General features: G+C 43.3%; 1 protein-coding gene across 4 annotated transcripts in view; it reads left to right on the forward strand.

The window, feature by feature from the left end:
• The window catches only part of CTNNAL1 (catenin alpha like 1), a 123,464-nt gene that overhangs the window by 41,444 nt on the left and 69,558 nt on the right, over positions 1-12,462 (forward strand). For all 4 annotated transcript variants that reach the window (XM_048839457.2, XM_048839459.2, XM_048839461.2 and 1 more), the window contains exon 4: positions 3,787-3,906. In XM_048839457.2, coding sequence (XP_048695414.1) covers positions 3,787-3,906 — 120 coding nt within the window. The remainder of the gene's footprint in view (positions 1-3,786; positions 3,907-12,462) is intronic.

Consider the following 12,462-nt stretch of genomic DNA (forward strand, 5'->3'; position numbering starts at 1 on the left):
TGGTGAGGACCAGAGGTCTGGAGAAGAGCAAACATAGTACCAGTCTTTAAAAAGGGGAATAAAGAGGACCTGGGGCACTATAAACTAGTCAGCCTAACTTTGATACCTAGAGAGATACTGGAACACATTATTAACAAAACAATTTGTAAGCATCTAGAGGATAATAGGGTTATAAGGACTATTCAGCATGGATTTTTCAAGAACAAATCATGCCAGAACAACCTAATTTCCTTTTTTGGCAGGGTTGCTGGTTAGTGGATAGGAGGGAAGCAGTACACTGGATATATCTTGATTTTCAGTAAAGCTTTTGACACAATTTCACATGACATTGTCATAAGCAAACTAGAGAAATACGGCCTATGTGAAATTACTATAAGGTAGATGGACAACTGCTTGAAAGACCATAAAAACTGTAGTTGCCAATGGTTTGCTTTCAAACTGGGTGGGCATATCTAATGGCGTTCCGTTGGGTCCAGTCTTGGGTCTGGTACTGGTCAATATTTTCATTAATGGAATGGAGTATTTATAAAATTAGCAGATGACACTACGATGGGAAGAGGGTTGTAAGCACTTTGGAGGGCAGGATTAAAATTCCAAATGACCTTGACAGATTGGAGAATTGGTCTGAATTAAACAAGACTAAAGTCAGTAAAGACGAGCAAAATATTTCAAATGCTCAACTACAAAATACAGAATAACTGTCTAGACAATAGTACAGCTGAAAAAAATTGAGGGCTTATAGTGAATCAGGAGTATGAGTCATCAGTGTGACGCAGTTGCAAACAGGCTAATGTCATTCTGGGGTGTATTAACAGGAGTTTTGTATGTGAGACATGGGAGATAATTGTCCTGCTCTACTTGGCATTGGTGAAGCTTCAGCTGGAGTACTGCATCCAGTTCTGGGCACCACACTTTAGGAAAGATGTGCACAAGTTCGAGAGAGTCCAAACTGTGTTCCCTCTAAGGTGTGCGCCTGCAAGGCTGCACAGGAAACCATCAAGGACCGCGCACCTGATTATTTCAGGTGGACCCACAGGGGTGTAGCCACAGGGGAGTGTAGGGTGAGCTGGGGAATAGGGATGAGGTGGAGGGCAGTAATGGGGGAGCATGAGGCATGGAGGTCTATGGTGGGGAGACACCTGGCCCCAGCCGTGGGGCTACAGTGAGGGAGACACCTCTCCCCCAGAGTCCCTTCTGCCCTTGATCTGAGGCTCCTGACAGTGCACCCATACAGGAGCTCACCCACACACAGTTCCACCAAGCTCCCCCTCAGAAAGTGCTCAGACCCTGCAGCAGACACGCACACAATCTCTGCTTTGCCTTTGTCCTCCTTGGCGCCCGATCTCTCTGGATATCACAATAACAGATGTAAGATAAGTCTTACAGGAACCTCTCTGCTGGGCTCCCCTAATCCTGTGTCCCGGAGGTTTCCTTGTTAGACAAACGGTCCACTCCTGACTCCTGGTCACTTGCGCTATCAAATCTCCCGGGCACTTTCTCCAGATGGAGAGTGCTTCACCTCTGAGAGATGTCCAAGTTTCCTTCCAAACACATGCACCAACCTGTCACCACATAAGCCCCGGCCAGCTCAGGTAGGCATTTTTCTTGCTCTCACTTTTCTGTAGCTCCCCAATAAATTATCCTGAGTAGTGCCATTCCTTTGTATAGGTTGTCAGGCCTCCAGACATTCCACATTTCAGATCTGGCAGCACCGAGGTAGGAATATATCAAAAATGTGCATTGCACATGTGTTGTTTATTAACTATTTCTACCATGCAATTTTGCAATTGAAAGACTTTAGGGTGTTCCGTTGTGGATTACAGAACACGCACGCACACATTGCTTCAGTTAAGGAGGTGTGAGAGTGTATGTGTTTAACTTGCTTTCATTCATCTGAGCGGTGCCTGCAATTATCTAATAACCTGTTTTATAGGTCAGACAAGAACCGTGAAGATAGGAATTGGGTAATTTACAAGAAACCTTTTTTTTCCCTAAGGGAGATCCTGAGTTACAGCAATTAAATGTTTCTGTTCTTTGTTCTGCGGTACTTCTGGTTACATGTGATTTATGGGGCTAAGCAATATTTTATCTGCCAAAAATATATACCTTTATTGCGTCTGAGCCACATCCTAAACCAAGATTTATACAAAACTGTGAAATACCACAATTTACTACCAGAGAAAAAATACCTTCAAGACACCGTGGAGTTTTAATTTCCTTTAGGGTGAGGAATCTCAGTTTAGGTTCAGCTGTGCACTGTCAGCCACTAGTTTAAATTCTGAGCAAAGGGAACTGCAACCTGAAATATGGGTTGCACATTATATGATTTCATTGTTTTCTGTCCTTCAGAAAAGCCGGTTATGTTCATAAGACGTCAGTCTATGCATTTGCAATAGTGATAAGGAAGCCGTTCTAATATGATAAGCTTGAAGGGCCAAATCCTCAGCTGGTGTACAGCAGCCATGATGTCAATGGAATTACTTCGATTTACACAAGCTGAGGTTTGGGCCCTAAATGTCAGATTCCAGGAAATGTATATGTATGTTTTGTTTCTGTTGGTGGTACACATCTGCACGCTACCTCGGTATTGGTGCTGCACATAACAAAATTCATTCTGCAAATAGATGGAAAAATTAGAGGGAACACTGAGCCCAACTACCAGTAAGGGATGGTCTAAGGCAGTGGTCCCCAAACTGTGCGGCACAGGGTTCCCCCCACCCCAGGGTGGCGCAGAGGAACATTTAGGGGGTGTGGAGGGGCAGGGAGGAGTGTCGCCCAGCCCTGCTCTGCTTATGGCCCCAGACGTGACCGTGGTTCCCATCAGGTTCCAGGGGCGGGGGAGGGAGCAGAAAGTTTGGGGACCAATGGGCTAGGGTTACTTGGTCCTGTCTCAGCGCAGGGGGCTGGACTTTGATTTCTCAAGGTCCCTTCCAGCCCTACATGTCTGTGATTCTTTAGAAATCTGCCCTGAAGTGTAGACCATTGGTTCTTAATGTGGGTGGGGGGCTGCGAGCCACTTCATGCGGGTCACAGGGCCCCATAACTAGAGCCACAAGCCCCAGCTCTCCTTTTGAGGCTAAAGCCTGGAGCGGCTGGCTGAATCCTTGAGCCTCAAGCCCAGGCACCCGCCATGAGGCTAAAGCCAGGAGCTATGGGGCTAAAGCCCAGAGCCACAAGCCCCGATGCTCCCACAGGGCTGAATAGGATGCTTGGACTTTGAAAACCGTTTTTTTAAAGTAGGGAAACTGGATCTTCTAAAACTTATTTCTTCAGATAGTAGGAGAAAAGGGAAATGGTTTTGTTCTGAGAGGAAAGGGAATATAAAATGTTTATCCTTGTTGGCTTTCAGAACAAATGGGTCTCATATTTTAATTGAAACAGAATGATTTAAAATATTTTTCCATCTACAAGAAAAGAGCTTTTCTCCACCTTTTCCTTCATTTCCAACACTTGAAATAATGGTCTTACATGACCCAGTTGATCTGTATATAATCCAAGCACTCTGTCTCTCAACTCATAGCATTTGGTAGTCAAATTTCCTCCTTCTCTATTTACCGAAGGAGCAGTTTTATTGCAAAGTTTTGTTAAAGATGAAATTAAGTAAATAATTACTATTCATTAATAGATAAAATGTAGCTTAATATGTAAATGTATGAAAATCTGCTTTAGAAGCTTCTGCACAACACTTTCTAAGCTTTTAGGAATATTCCTAATTTTATTTTACTCTGCTGCAGTTTTACAGGTTACAAATAGCCATCATAACTAGTTTTCTTCAACATATTACAGGTTCTTGCAACAATGGAACAGCTAGAGAAAGTGAGTAGTTTTCAAGAGTTTGTGCAAATATTCAGTCAGTTTGGAAATGAAATGGTGGAGTTCGCCCATTTAACTGGAGACCGACAAAATGTAAGTACTGATGAAAAGCTTCAAGGTTTATTTCAAGTAATTGTGACTTTTGGCTCTATTCAACAGTGGTGTTTGGGTTCTTTTTTAAAAGGAAAAATGATTGTGGTGTGACTACAAAAAAACAATGAATACTTGTATCCTTATCCTGCAGACGTTTCCAAACCCCAGTTTCCTTTCCCCTCCTCTCACTGGGGAGCGCCATTCTTAGCGCATCACTTTCCAGAAGCAAGGGGTGGAGCTATGTAAATAGCCTGCTCTGGCATCATATTACCAAATTGCCAGTATTTTATCATTTGAAAGCTGCCAAAACAGGTGCTTAACTCCATGTTCTTGTTACTTAATACCTTGCATGTAACGCAGATGAGCACCTTCACCGCAATCCCAAGGCACAGTCTTCTCAAAGAACAGCATCAAACAAGCTACAGATAAGTAGGGAAACTCCAGCCTGGAAACTACAGCTTTTACTTTTCTCCTAAGTCTCACTGGCAGTTGAATCCTGTGAAGGGACAGATATTCCCCGAGTCAGTGACACATTAAGGCTAAATATTGCCCAGATCAAATGAAGACTGTGATCTGTTTGTGTATTTCTTGCTGAAGTTACTGCAAAATTTTGATTCTCTTCGGACAATGTGGCCTCATCACTGATGATTAATTCTGCTTTAATCCATCAGCAACTGTTTTGAAGGAATATAAGGAAGCCAGGCCTCTTTCCTGAAATGGTCGTTTTGTATTTGGGCTTCAATATGCTGCTGTCTCATAGTTTTATCAGGGGGAAACATCACTGTCGGTGTTTTCATTATGTTTAATAACACTAGGCGTGTGTGCAAAACTTTAGGTATGTTCATTGTTCTCAGGGTGAAATGTGAACATCTCAGAGAAACAAGGCACTGTTTCCTTTAATGTACTCTAGAGGCTTGACCTTGTGTTCTGCATTTGTTTAAGAGTTTTTAAGATCAGAGGGGACCATTATGATGATTTATCTGCCTAACTGCGACCAGTTAATTTCACTCAGTAATTCTTGCATCAAACGCATAACTTCTGGCTGATGAAATACAATCTTGTCATAAAGCACTCTCCCTCTCCCCCCCCCCTTCTTTCTCATTCCCCTCAACACTTGCTTAACTACTACAGTGATCAAGGCTGACTATGATTAACTGTGAACACTTTTCCAGAAGGTTAGTGAAAACTAGTTTGGGCATATTTACACTTTTGCTATTCAGAAAACTATACAGTGATTGGGCTATTGAACATTACTTGATTTGTGAAAATTATTGTAGAATTATACTAAGCATAGTAGTAATTTGTGTTTTTTGTTTTTTTTTTATGGCTACATCTTGCAAAGGGATCCACTCTGGCAAACCCTTATGCCCACATGGAGCCTTGTTGAAGTCAGAAGTGTGTGGATGTGGGTGCAGTTAAAGGGTTGGGGCCTTAGTAGCTTGTTATTAGACATACAGATTTAACACATGTACTGTGTGCAGGGGTGTGGATGCTGAATTTCAAAAGTAATTCAGATTTTTTTTTAAAGCTGTGCTCTACTCAGCTGCTACTAAAGACAAGTCAAAACTGTTTATGTAACAATTATGAGCGTGTAGGAGTCCTAATGGAACATTGCATCTCATTCTTCCTGTAAGAATGCTGAACATGAACTGTTTCAGCTTTACTAGAAGCCAAATAATCTTAACACTTTTTGAGGAGGACCAGTTACTGATGACCATTATCAGAAATGGGTCATTTTCCTAATAGAGACTGTCCCTGATCTAAAGAGCTTATAGTCTAAATGCACTTAAATACCAGTGAATGTTGGGGTAAAGGAATGCAATGGAAAAGCGAAATGATTTCACAGATGTAAGTAGCTTTTGATTAGCATCACTACATTTCTATTTAAAAAAAAAAACAAACTGTTTCCTGCCTTTTTAAGTGTGTTCTAATTAAGTTTTCCCACCTTATTTTTTTTAAGAAATTGCTTTCATATTTTTTATGTTGACAGGACAGTATTTACATAATGCTTACTAAATATTGGTAACTAACTGGAAAAGTTGTAAACACCTTTTTTTAAAAAAAGAAAGTTTTTAAAAACCCTGAAAGCTAAAAACAGAGTGGGGTTAAAATCCCTAAAGATACCATTATTGCAGGATTCTGACTGCTTTGTCTCAGCTCCCTGCTGTGAGACGGGCAGAACTCTACACTCAGAGCAATAAAACTTTGAAGAGCTGTGGCAGTGACCACAGAGCTTGACTCTTAGCAATTTTTAAGCCTGCCAGTCAGTTCTGTTACCTGGCCAGTGAAAGGATTCCTTCTGTAGCCTGCCACCTCTTTCTTATTTCTGGTTTTCCTTCTGATTCAATCCTTAGTATATCATAGGAGCCTTCATTTCCTGCTAAATCAGGAATTATCTGGAAAGTTTCAAGGGTGGTGCTTAAGCTTTGTGGTGTTGCATTACCATGAGCAAAGAATGATTGCCCTTATAAAGGGGGGATGGCGACCCTTTTATGCTCCTAAAAATCTTTCAGTCTTGGTAGAGTTCTGCTTGCCTCACACTAGGGGTCTAAGACTAAAAGCGAGAATCGTGCAAGATAACTTCAGAAAGGCAGAATTACAAAGATAGTGACTTTCCCTTATATTCTATGTGGATAAATTTTTCAGTAAAGTTAAGCTTCTAGCAATTGCCTAAAAAATGCCGACTACATAATGTCATTTGCTATAGAATTAGGCTCCTGAGTTTTAAAGGGAAGAGGTCTTTGTAGCTGTCCTGCAGAATTCCTAAGACTTCCTTCTCTTTTAATGCAACTGAGCAGCTGGAGAAAAGGAGGAGAGGTTACTTACCTGTACAGTAACTTGAGTTCAAGGTGTTTTTGTCCCGTGGTGCTCCACCATAGGATGTGTATGGGTCTGTGCACCTTCCACTGGAGATTGTATATAGCAGTGTCTACAGGTCTGTGCCTGTGCAATGGATTGCCTCATGCTCCCGGGTGAGGTATTATGGGGAGGCTTGGACCCATGGCCTGTTCAGTTCCTTCTCAGCTATGGTGGCTGGAAGACTCTACAGCAGGTAGGAAGGAGGGCAGAAAGGTAGAGCACACAGAGGGACAAAACACCTTGAGGAACTCCACGTTACTGTACAGGTAAGTAACCTCTCCTTGGAGTGTATGTCCCTATGGGTGCTTCACCAAAGGAGCCTCCCATGTGGCATGTCAGTGTGGAGGCGGGTGCTAAGGAGGCGAATTCAAGACAGTTCAGAGGACTGCATCACCAAAGATTGTCACCTCTGGGTGCACGTCTGATCGTGTAATGTTTGGCAAACGTGAAGTGAGGACCAGGTTGCAGCCCTGCAGATTTCTGCTATGGTAGCATCTTAAAGGAGGGCTATAGAGAAGGACTGAGCCCTTGTGGAGTGGGCTGTCATTGTGAGGGTGATGTATCCCACCAGTTTCATAATAAGTTCAGATACCATGTGATACCCACTGTGACAGTCTATACCTCTATATGCACCCCTTTTACAGGACTAGGACAAATTTTGTACAAAGTATGCCTTAGAAGGTATCATTTGAAAAACCCATAATTTGCTGATCATTATTGTCCTGGTAAAATGTGTGGCGACATTGCACGTAAAGTTATAGGATTCCTCTGTATGATATTACTAATACATGTTCCAAGTCTGGGGAGAGCAGCGACAAACCAATTCCCCAGAAAAAAGAAGGCTAACCAACGCCTCAGCCAGGTGTCATCAAAATCAAATGGACCGTCAACTGGTTAAGTGGCTGTTCTTTGGCGGGAAGGAAGATGTGGGTGAAAATCTACATCTTGACAAAGAAACAGCTTGGGGTTCCCATCCACACAGACATGCTTTCTCGTGAACCTCTGCTGGTGACGATTCTTGAAGAAGAGAGAGAACTATAAAAGGAGATGCCCCAAATTATTCCTCCCTTTCTCTCTATCCATGGCATCCACAGTACCTGAAGAGCAAAGGAAACAGCTTTGGACTGGAGAGGGATCCTGTCTGAAAGAAATTCAGCCAGGTAGACTGTTGGAACATGTGGTGAGAGAGACTGCTTTTAATTCACTTACCTTGTCAAGTTGGGCATTAGTTGTGTTTTACTTTTATTTTCTTGTAACCAATTCTGACTTCTATGCCTCATTACTAGTAATCACTTAAAATCTATCCTTCTGTTGTTAATAAACTTGTTTTGTTGTTTTATCTAAACCAGTATGTCTGGATTGATGTGTTTGGGAAACTTCATTTGGTAGAACAGGATTTGTGCATATCATTTTCTATTAATAAAATGACAGACTTTATATGAGCTTGTATTGTCCAGGAGAGGGCTGGGCAGTACAAGACGCACCTTTCTAGGAGAAAGTCTGGGACTGGGAATTTGCTGGTGTTGCTCTGCAGTGTAATTCATTAGTGGCTGGCCATAGCACGCACACAATATAACTGGGAGTAACTTACATGCTGGAGGCTGTGTGCGCACAGACAAGGAGTGGTAGCTCTCATAGCAAAACAGTGTAAAAGGCATCCCAGGTTGGAGAACTGAGGGGGGACAGCTATTCATCAGTCCAGATTGTACCCTGGGTAATGTCAGTTTGAGTGGAAATTGGCCATCCATTCATCTTTTTGGTAAAGGACACAAAAAGTATGAGCAAGTCCTAAAGGTCTTAGTGCTGTCAAGGTAGATGGTGAGGGCCCTCCTGACATCTGTGGAGGGCCTTCACCATCTAATTTGTGGAGAATATCTTCCTCCCTTTAGGTGTGGGGCTTAAGATAAAATACTGATAAATGGATCTCTTGTGTGATATGAAATTTCACCCAGACTTTAGGGAGGAATCGAGGATGGGGGCGCAGCATGCCCTGGTCTCAGTAGAAGATGGTGTATGGTAGGTCTGCCATGAGTACCCTTAAATCACCCCTTCTTTTGGCCAAGTTGATGGCAATCAGGAATGAAGTCTTGAGATAGGAGAGTGAGCAGGTAGCCATTGACACAAATGTGGGCCATTCCTCAAGGCGTTGAGGATCAGTTTGAGGTCCCATAGAGGTACAGAGTTCTGGATAAGAGGGAATACATTGTATAAACCCGTAAGGAATGTTGCCATGGTTAGACTGGCAAAGACTGAAACCCCTCTGATAGGTGAGTAGAAGGCTGTAATGGCAGCCAGGTGTACTCTAACTGAATTAATTGGCAGACCTTGTGCCTTGAGGTCCAACTGGTAATATAGGATCACTGAGAGTGGCGCTTCTGAGGCTTGGCAAGAGTGGTGACAGCACCAGGAATGAGTGTTTTCACTTTTGCAGATAAGTCTTACAAGTAGTCAGTTTCCTGCTACACAAGAGGACCGACAGAATGTTAGCTGAGCAGTTCAACTCTATGCCCAAGAACTGCTGAGGAGCCATACTTTTAGGCTCAAAGATGAGAGATTTGGATGATTCTAGGTGCTGGGACTCTGACAGGAGATTCCCTCCCCCAGTCCCTCCAAAGGGAAGGCAGAGAGGCATCACCACAGAGATCTGAAGCAGATCCGAGTTCCACACTTGTTGCAGCCACGAAGGTGCAATCAAAGATAGGGCAATGGCTTTCTTACATCAATTTGATTGAGGTCCTCAGGATTGGAGGTGTAGCTGTGTAGGCATAGAGCAGGATGCAGGACCAAGGTAGCAGCAGGGCATCTCCCATGGAGCTGTGGCTGCATCCTTTCTTGGACCAGAAAAAGCAACATTGGTTGAGGTTTCAAAGAGGTTTACCTTCGGGAGGCTCAGGTGTGACAGATTCTGTGGAAAAAGGAGCTATTGAGCTCCCACTTGTGGTCCTAATCGGAGCTCCTGCTCACTGAATCTGCAACTATGTTCTAAAGGCCCTGTAGATAAACTGCAGAACTTTCTAAGTGATGGAAGAGACAACAGTTCCACAGCCTTGGTGGTTCTGCAAATAAGAATTGGGATCTTGCTCCCCTTCTTTGGTGTATGTAGTATATAGCTGTCTTGTTGTCCAATATTACCCTGATAGAAGGGCCTGCTGTGTCATGAAAGAAGTGCTGACATGCATAGAGACTGCTCTTAGTTCCAGAATGTTGATGGGGAACAATCTCTTATGGGGACCCATTTGCCCTGTGCTCTGGCACCCTATTCATGCGCCCCCCCACCCAAGAGAGAAGCATTTGTGATAAGAATTTTCAAAAGTGGTAGATGTGAAAATGGGATTCCCATTCAGGGGGTGTTTTTCCACTGCCTGAGAGAGTCTAGTACCTCTGGAGGCACAGTGATTCATTTGGAAAGACTGTGTCTGTTTGAGGTGTATGTGGGCCTGAAGGCATCTAAGATGCAGTCGTGCATGTGGTATAATGAACATGGAGGCCAAAGTGTGACCTAGGATTGTAGACAGGCCCTTGTAGTTGTTTGGGGGTTGTGCTGTAGAGCAGAGTTCAGGCTGGATGTAGTGGAAAATCTGTCCTTGGGCTGGTAGAGCCTGGTGGTTAGACTTCATCAGGGCTGCACTAGACTCCCTATCTGCTGGACAGTACTGTTGGGATATTTTAGGGTTAAGTATAACAATAAGCTGCTAATGTGCTAACGTGGCATTAGGGGACAAAGGCATATGTAGGCAGTATTTCTTTGTCTAATACATAAATTGCAGATTCTTTTCTTCTCTGTTGCTTGTAAGGGTTGATAAGGATGCAGCTTCAGGAGAAATGCCCTTTCTGTGAAAGAAGGTAAAAGAAATGTTATCTTCCCTTCTGTTCCTCCCTCCCCTGAGAACTGCTCACGGCCCCTTCCTCCCTCCCCGAGAACTGCTGATGAGGGAGATTTATGGCAACAGATTATTGCAAAGAAACGTATCTTCAAGGTAAAAGTGTCTGGATGAAAAGTGTAATGCTATGAGTAATATATAGGGGTGGGTTTACTAAAAGTAAGTGTTTGTTACTTAAGGGTTTTTGGGGTGTTGTAGCAGATGTAGGCGTGTATATACTAACCTAAACAAAAAGAGTGTGCTGTAACTAATTCAGTGCTTACTGGACAATTGGGTCCAGGGGAACAAGTATCTCAATAAAGAAGCCTGTACTCATATCCGCCTCTGGGTCGATCTGCTGCTGCTCCTCCTTCTAACTATTATTAACGTAGACTTCTTTTAGATTGATGCAGAGGCCCAGAAACTGAAATAGGGCTACAGCCTTGGTTGTTACTGACTGGGCCTCGTAGATAGAGTGGCCTCTAAGGAGCCAGTCGTCCAGATACGGAAAAAATGTGATGCCCCACTAGCACAGGTGAGATGCTATTGCTGAGAAGACCTTCATAAAGACCCTCAGGGCCACGGATATCCCAAAGTGAAGGACACGGTATTGGTAATGTTCTGAGCCTATTGCAAAAAGCAAAGAATGCTTGACGGAGGGATGATTAGACACGTGAAAATAGGCATCTTGGAGGTGGAGGGCAACGAAACACCCCCTGGATCTATGGGTGGGATTATGGTAGCTAACATCACCATCCTGAAGTACTGTAATAGGATATAGGTGTTCAGATTCCTAAGATCTAATATCAGCCTCCAACTGCCACTTTTTTGAGAACCAGGAAATGTTTGGAATAGAACCCCTTTCCAACAAATTGAGAAGGAACTGGCTTGATTGCCCGTAAGTGCGGGAGAGATTGGACTTAGTGCATTAGAAGATCCTTGTGAGAGAGATCCCTGAAGAGGAAGAATGAAAGGGAGGCTGGACAGGACAGAATGGCAATGAATGGAGTATCTTGTAGTGACCACCCCTAGAATCCACTTGTCTGTGGTGATAAACTCCCAGGCATGTAGGAATGGAATAGGCAATCTCCAGAAGGACAGTAGATGGCAGAATGGTGCAGTTAGAGGGTCTTTATGAAAAGATTTTTTGAGGCCCTTGACCCTATTGTCAAAATGATGACTTAGAGAAAGATGCAGGCTGGGTGGTTGTAGAGGAGAGTAATCCTCTTCTAGGGGTCTTTGTAGATCTGTTGCAGATAGTACTACAATGGTGGCTAAGGACTGTGAAGCCATGTCAGTGTCACTGAGAGTAGCCTGCAGGGAAGCTTTAACAGTCAACTGACCCTCTGAAATGAGGGCTGGAAATTGTTCCTTTCAGTCTTGTGGCAGTTCAAGAAAATGAGCAAACTTTGTATAGTTATGTAAAATCATATTTTACTTATCAAGGTCAGGTAGTTCGCAACTTTGAAATTGATGAGCAGCTGACAAATAGCTTTTCCTACTCTGGAAATCTAGGTGATTAGACACCACCTCAGAAGGAGGGAATCTGGAGCGAGCTTGACAGTCATTGACCATGTCTACAGCTAAAGAGTTGGGGAGCAATGAGAGAAGAAATACTCCATTCCCTTGACTGGAATGTAATATTTTTTTTCCGACTCTCTTAAGTAGATGGGATAGTGTCATAGATTACATGCTGGTGATGACAGTGCCGCATTGATGGGTAGGGATATCTTACTCTGCGGGGGGGATGATATGTAAAATGTCCACCTGGGAATGTTGAGGCTCCTGGACTTCCTCCAATGGAATCTGGAGGGATTCCGCTGACCACTTCATTAAG

Source organism: Caretta caretta, chromosome 2, assembly GCF_965140235.1.
Source record: "Caretta caretta isolate rCarCar2 chromosome 2, rCarCar1.hap1, whole genome shotgun sequence".
NCBI lineage: Eukaryota > Metazoa > Chordata > Testudines > Cheloniidae > Caretta > Caretta caretta.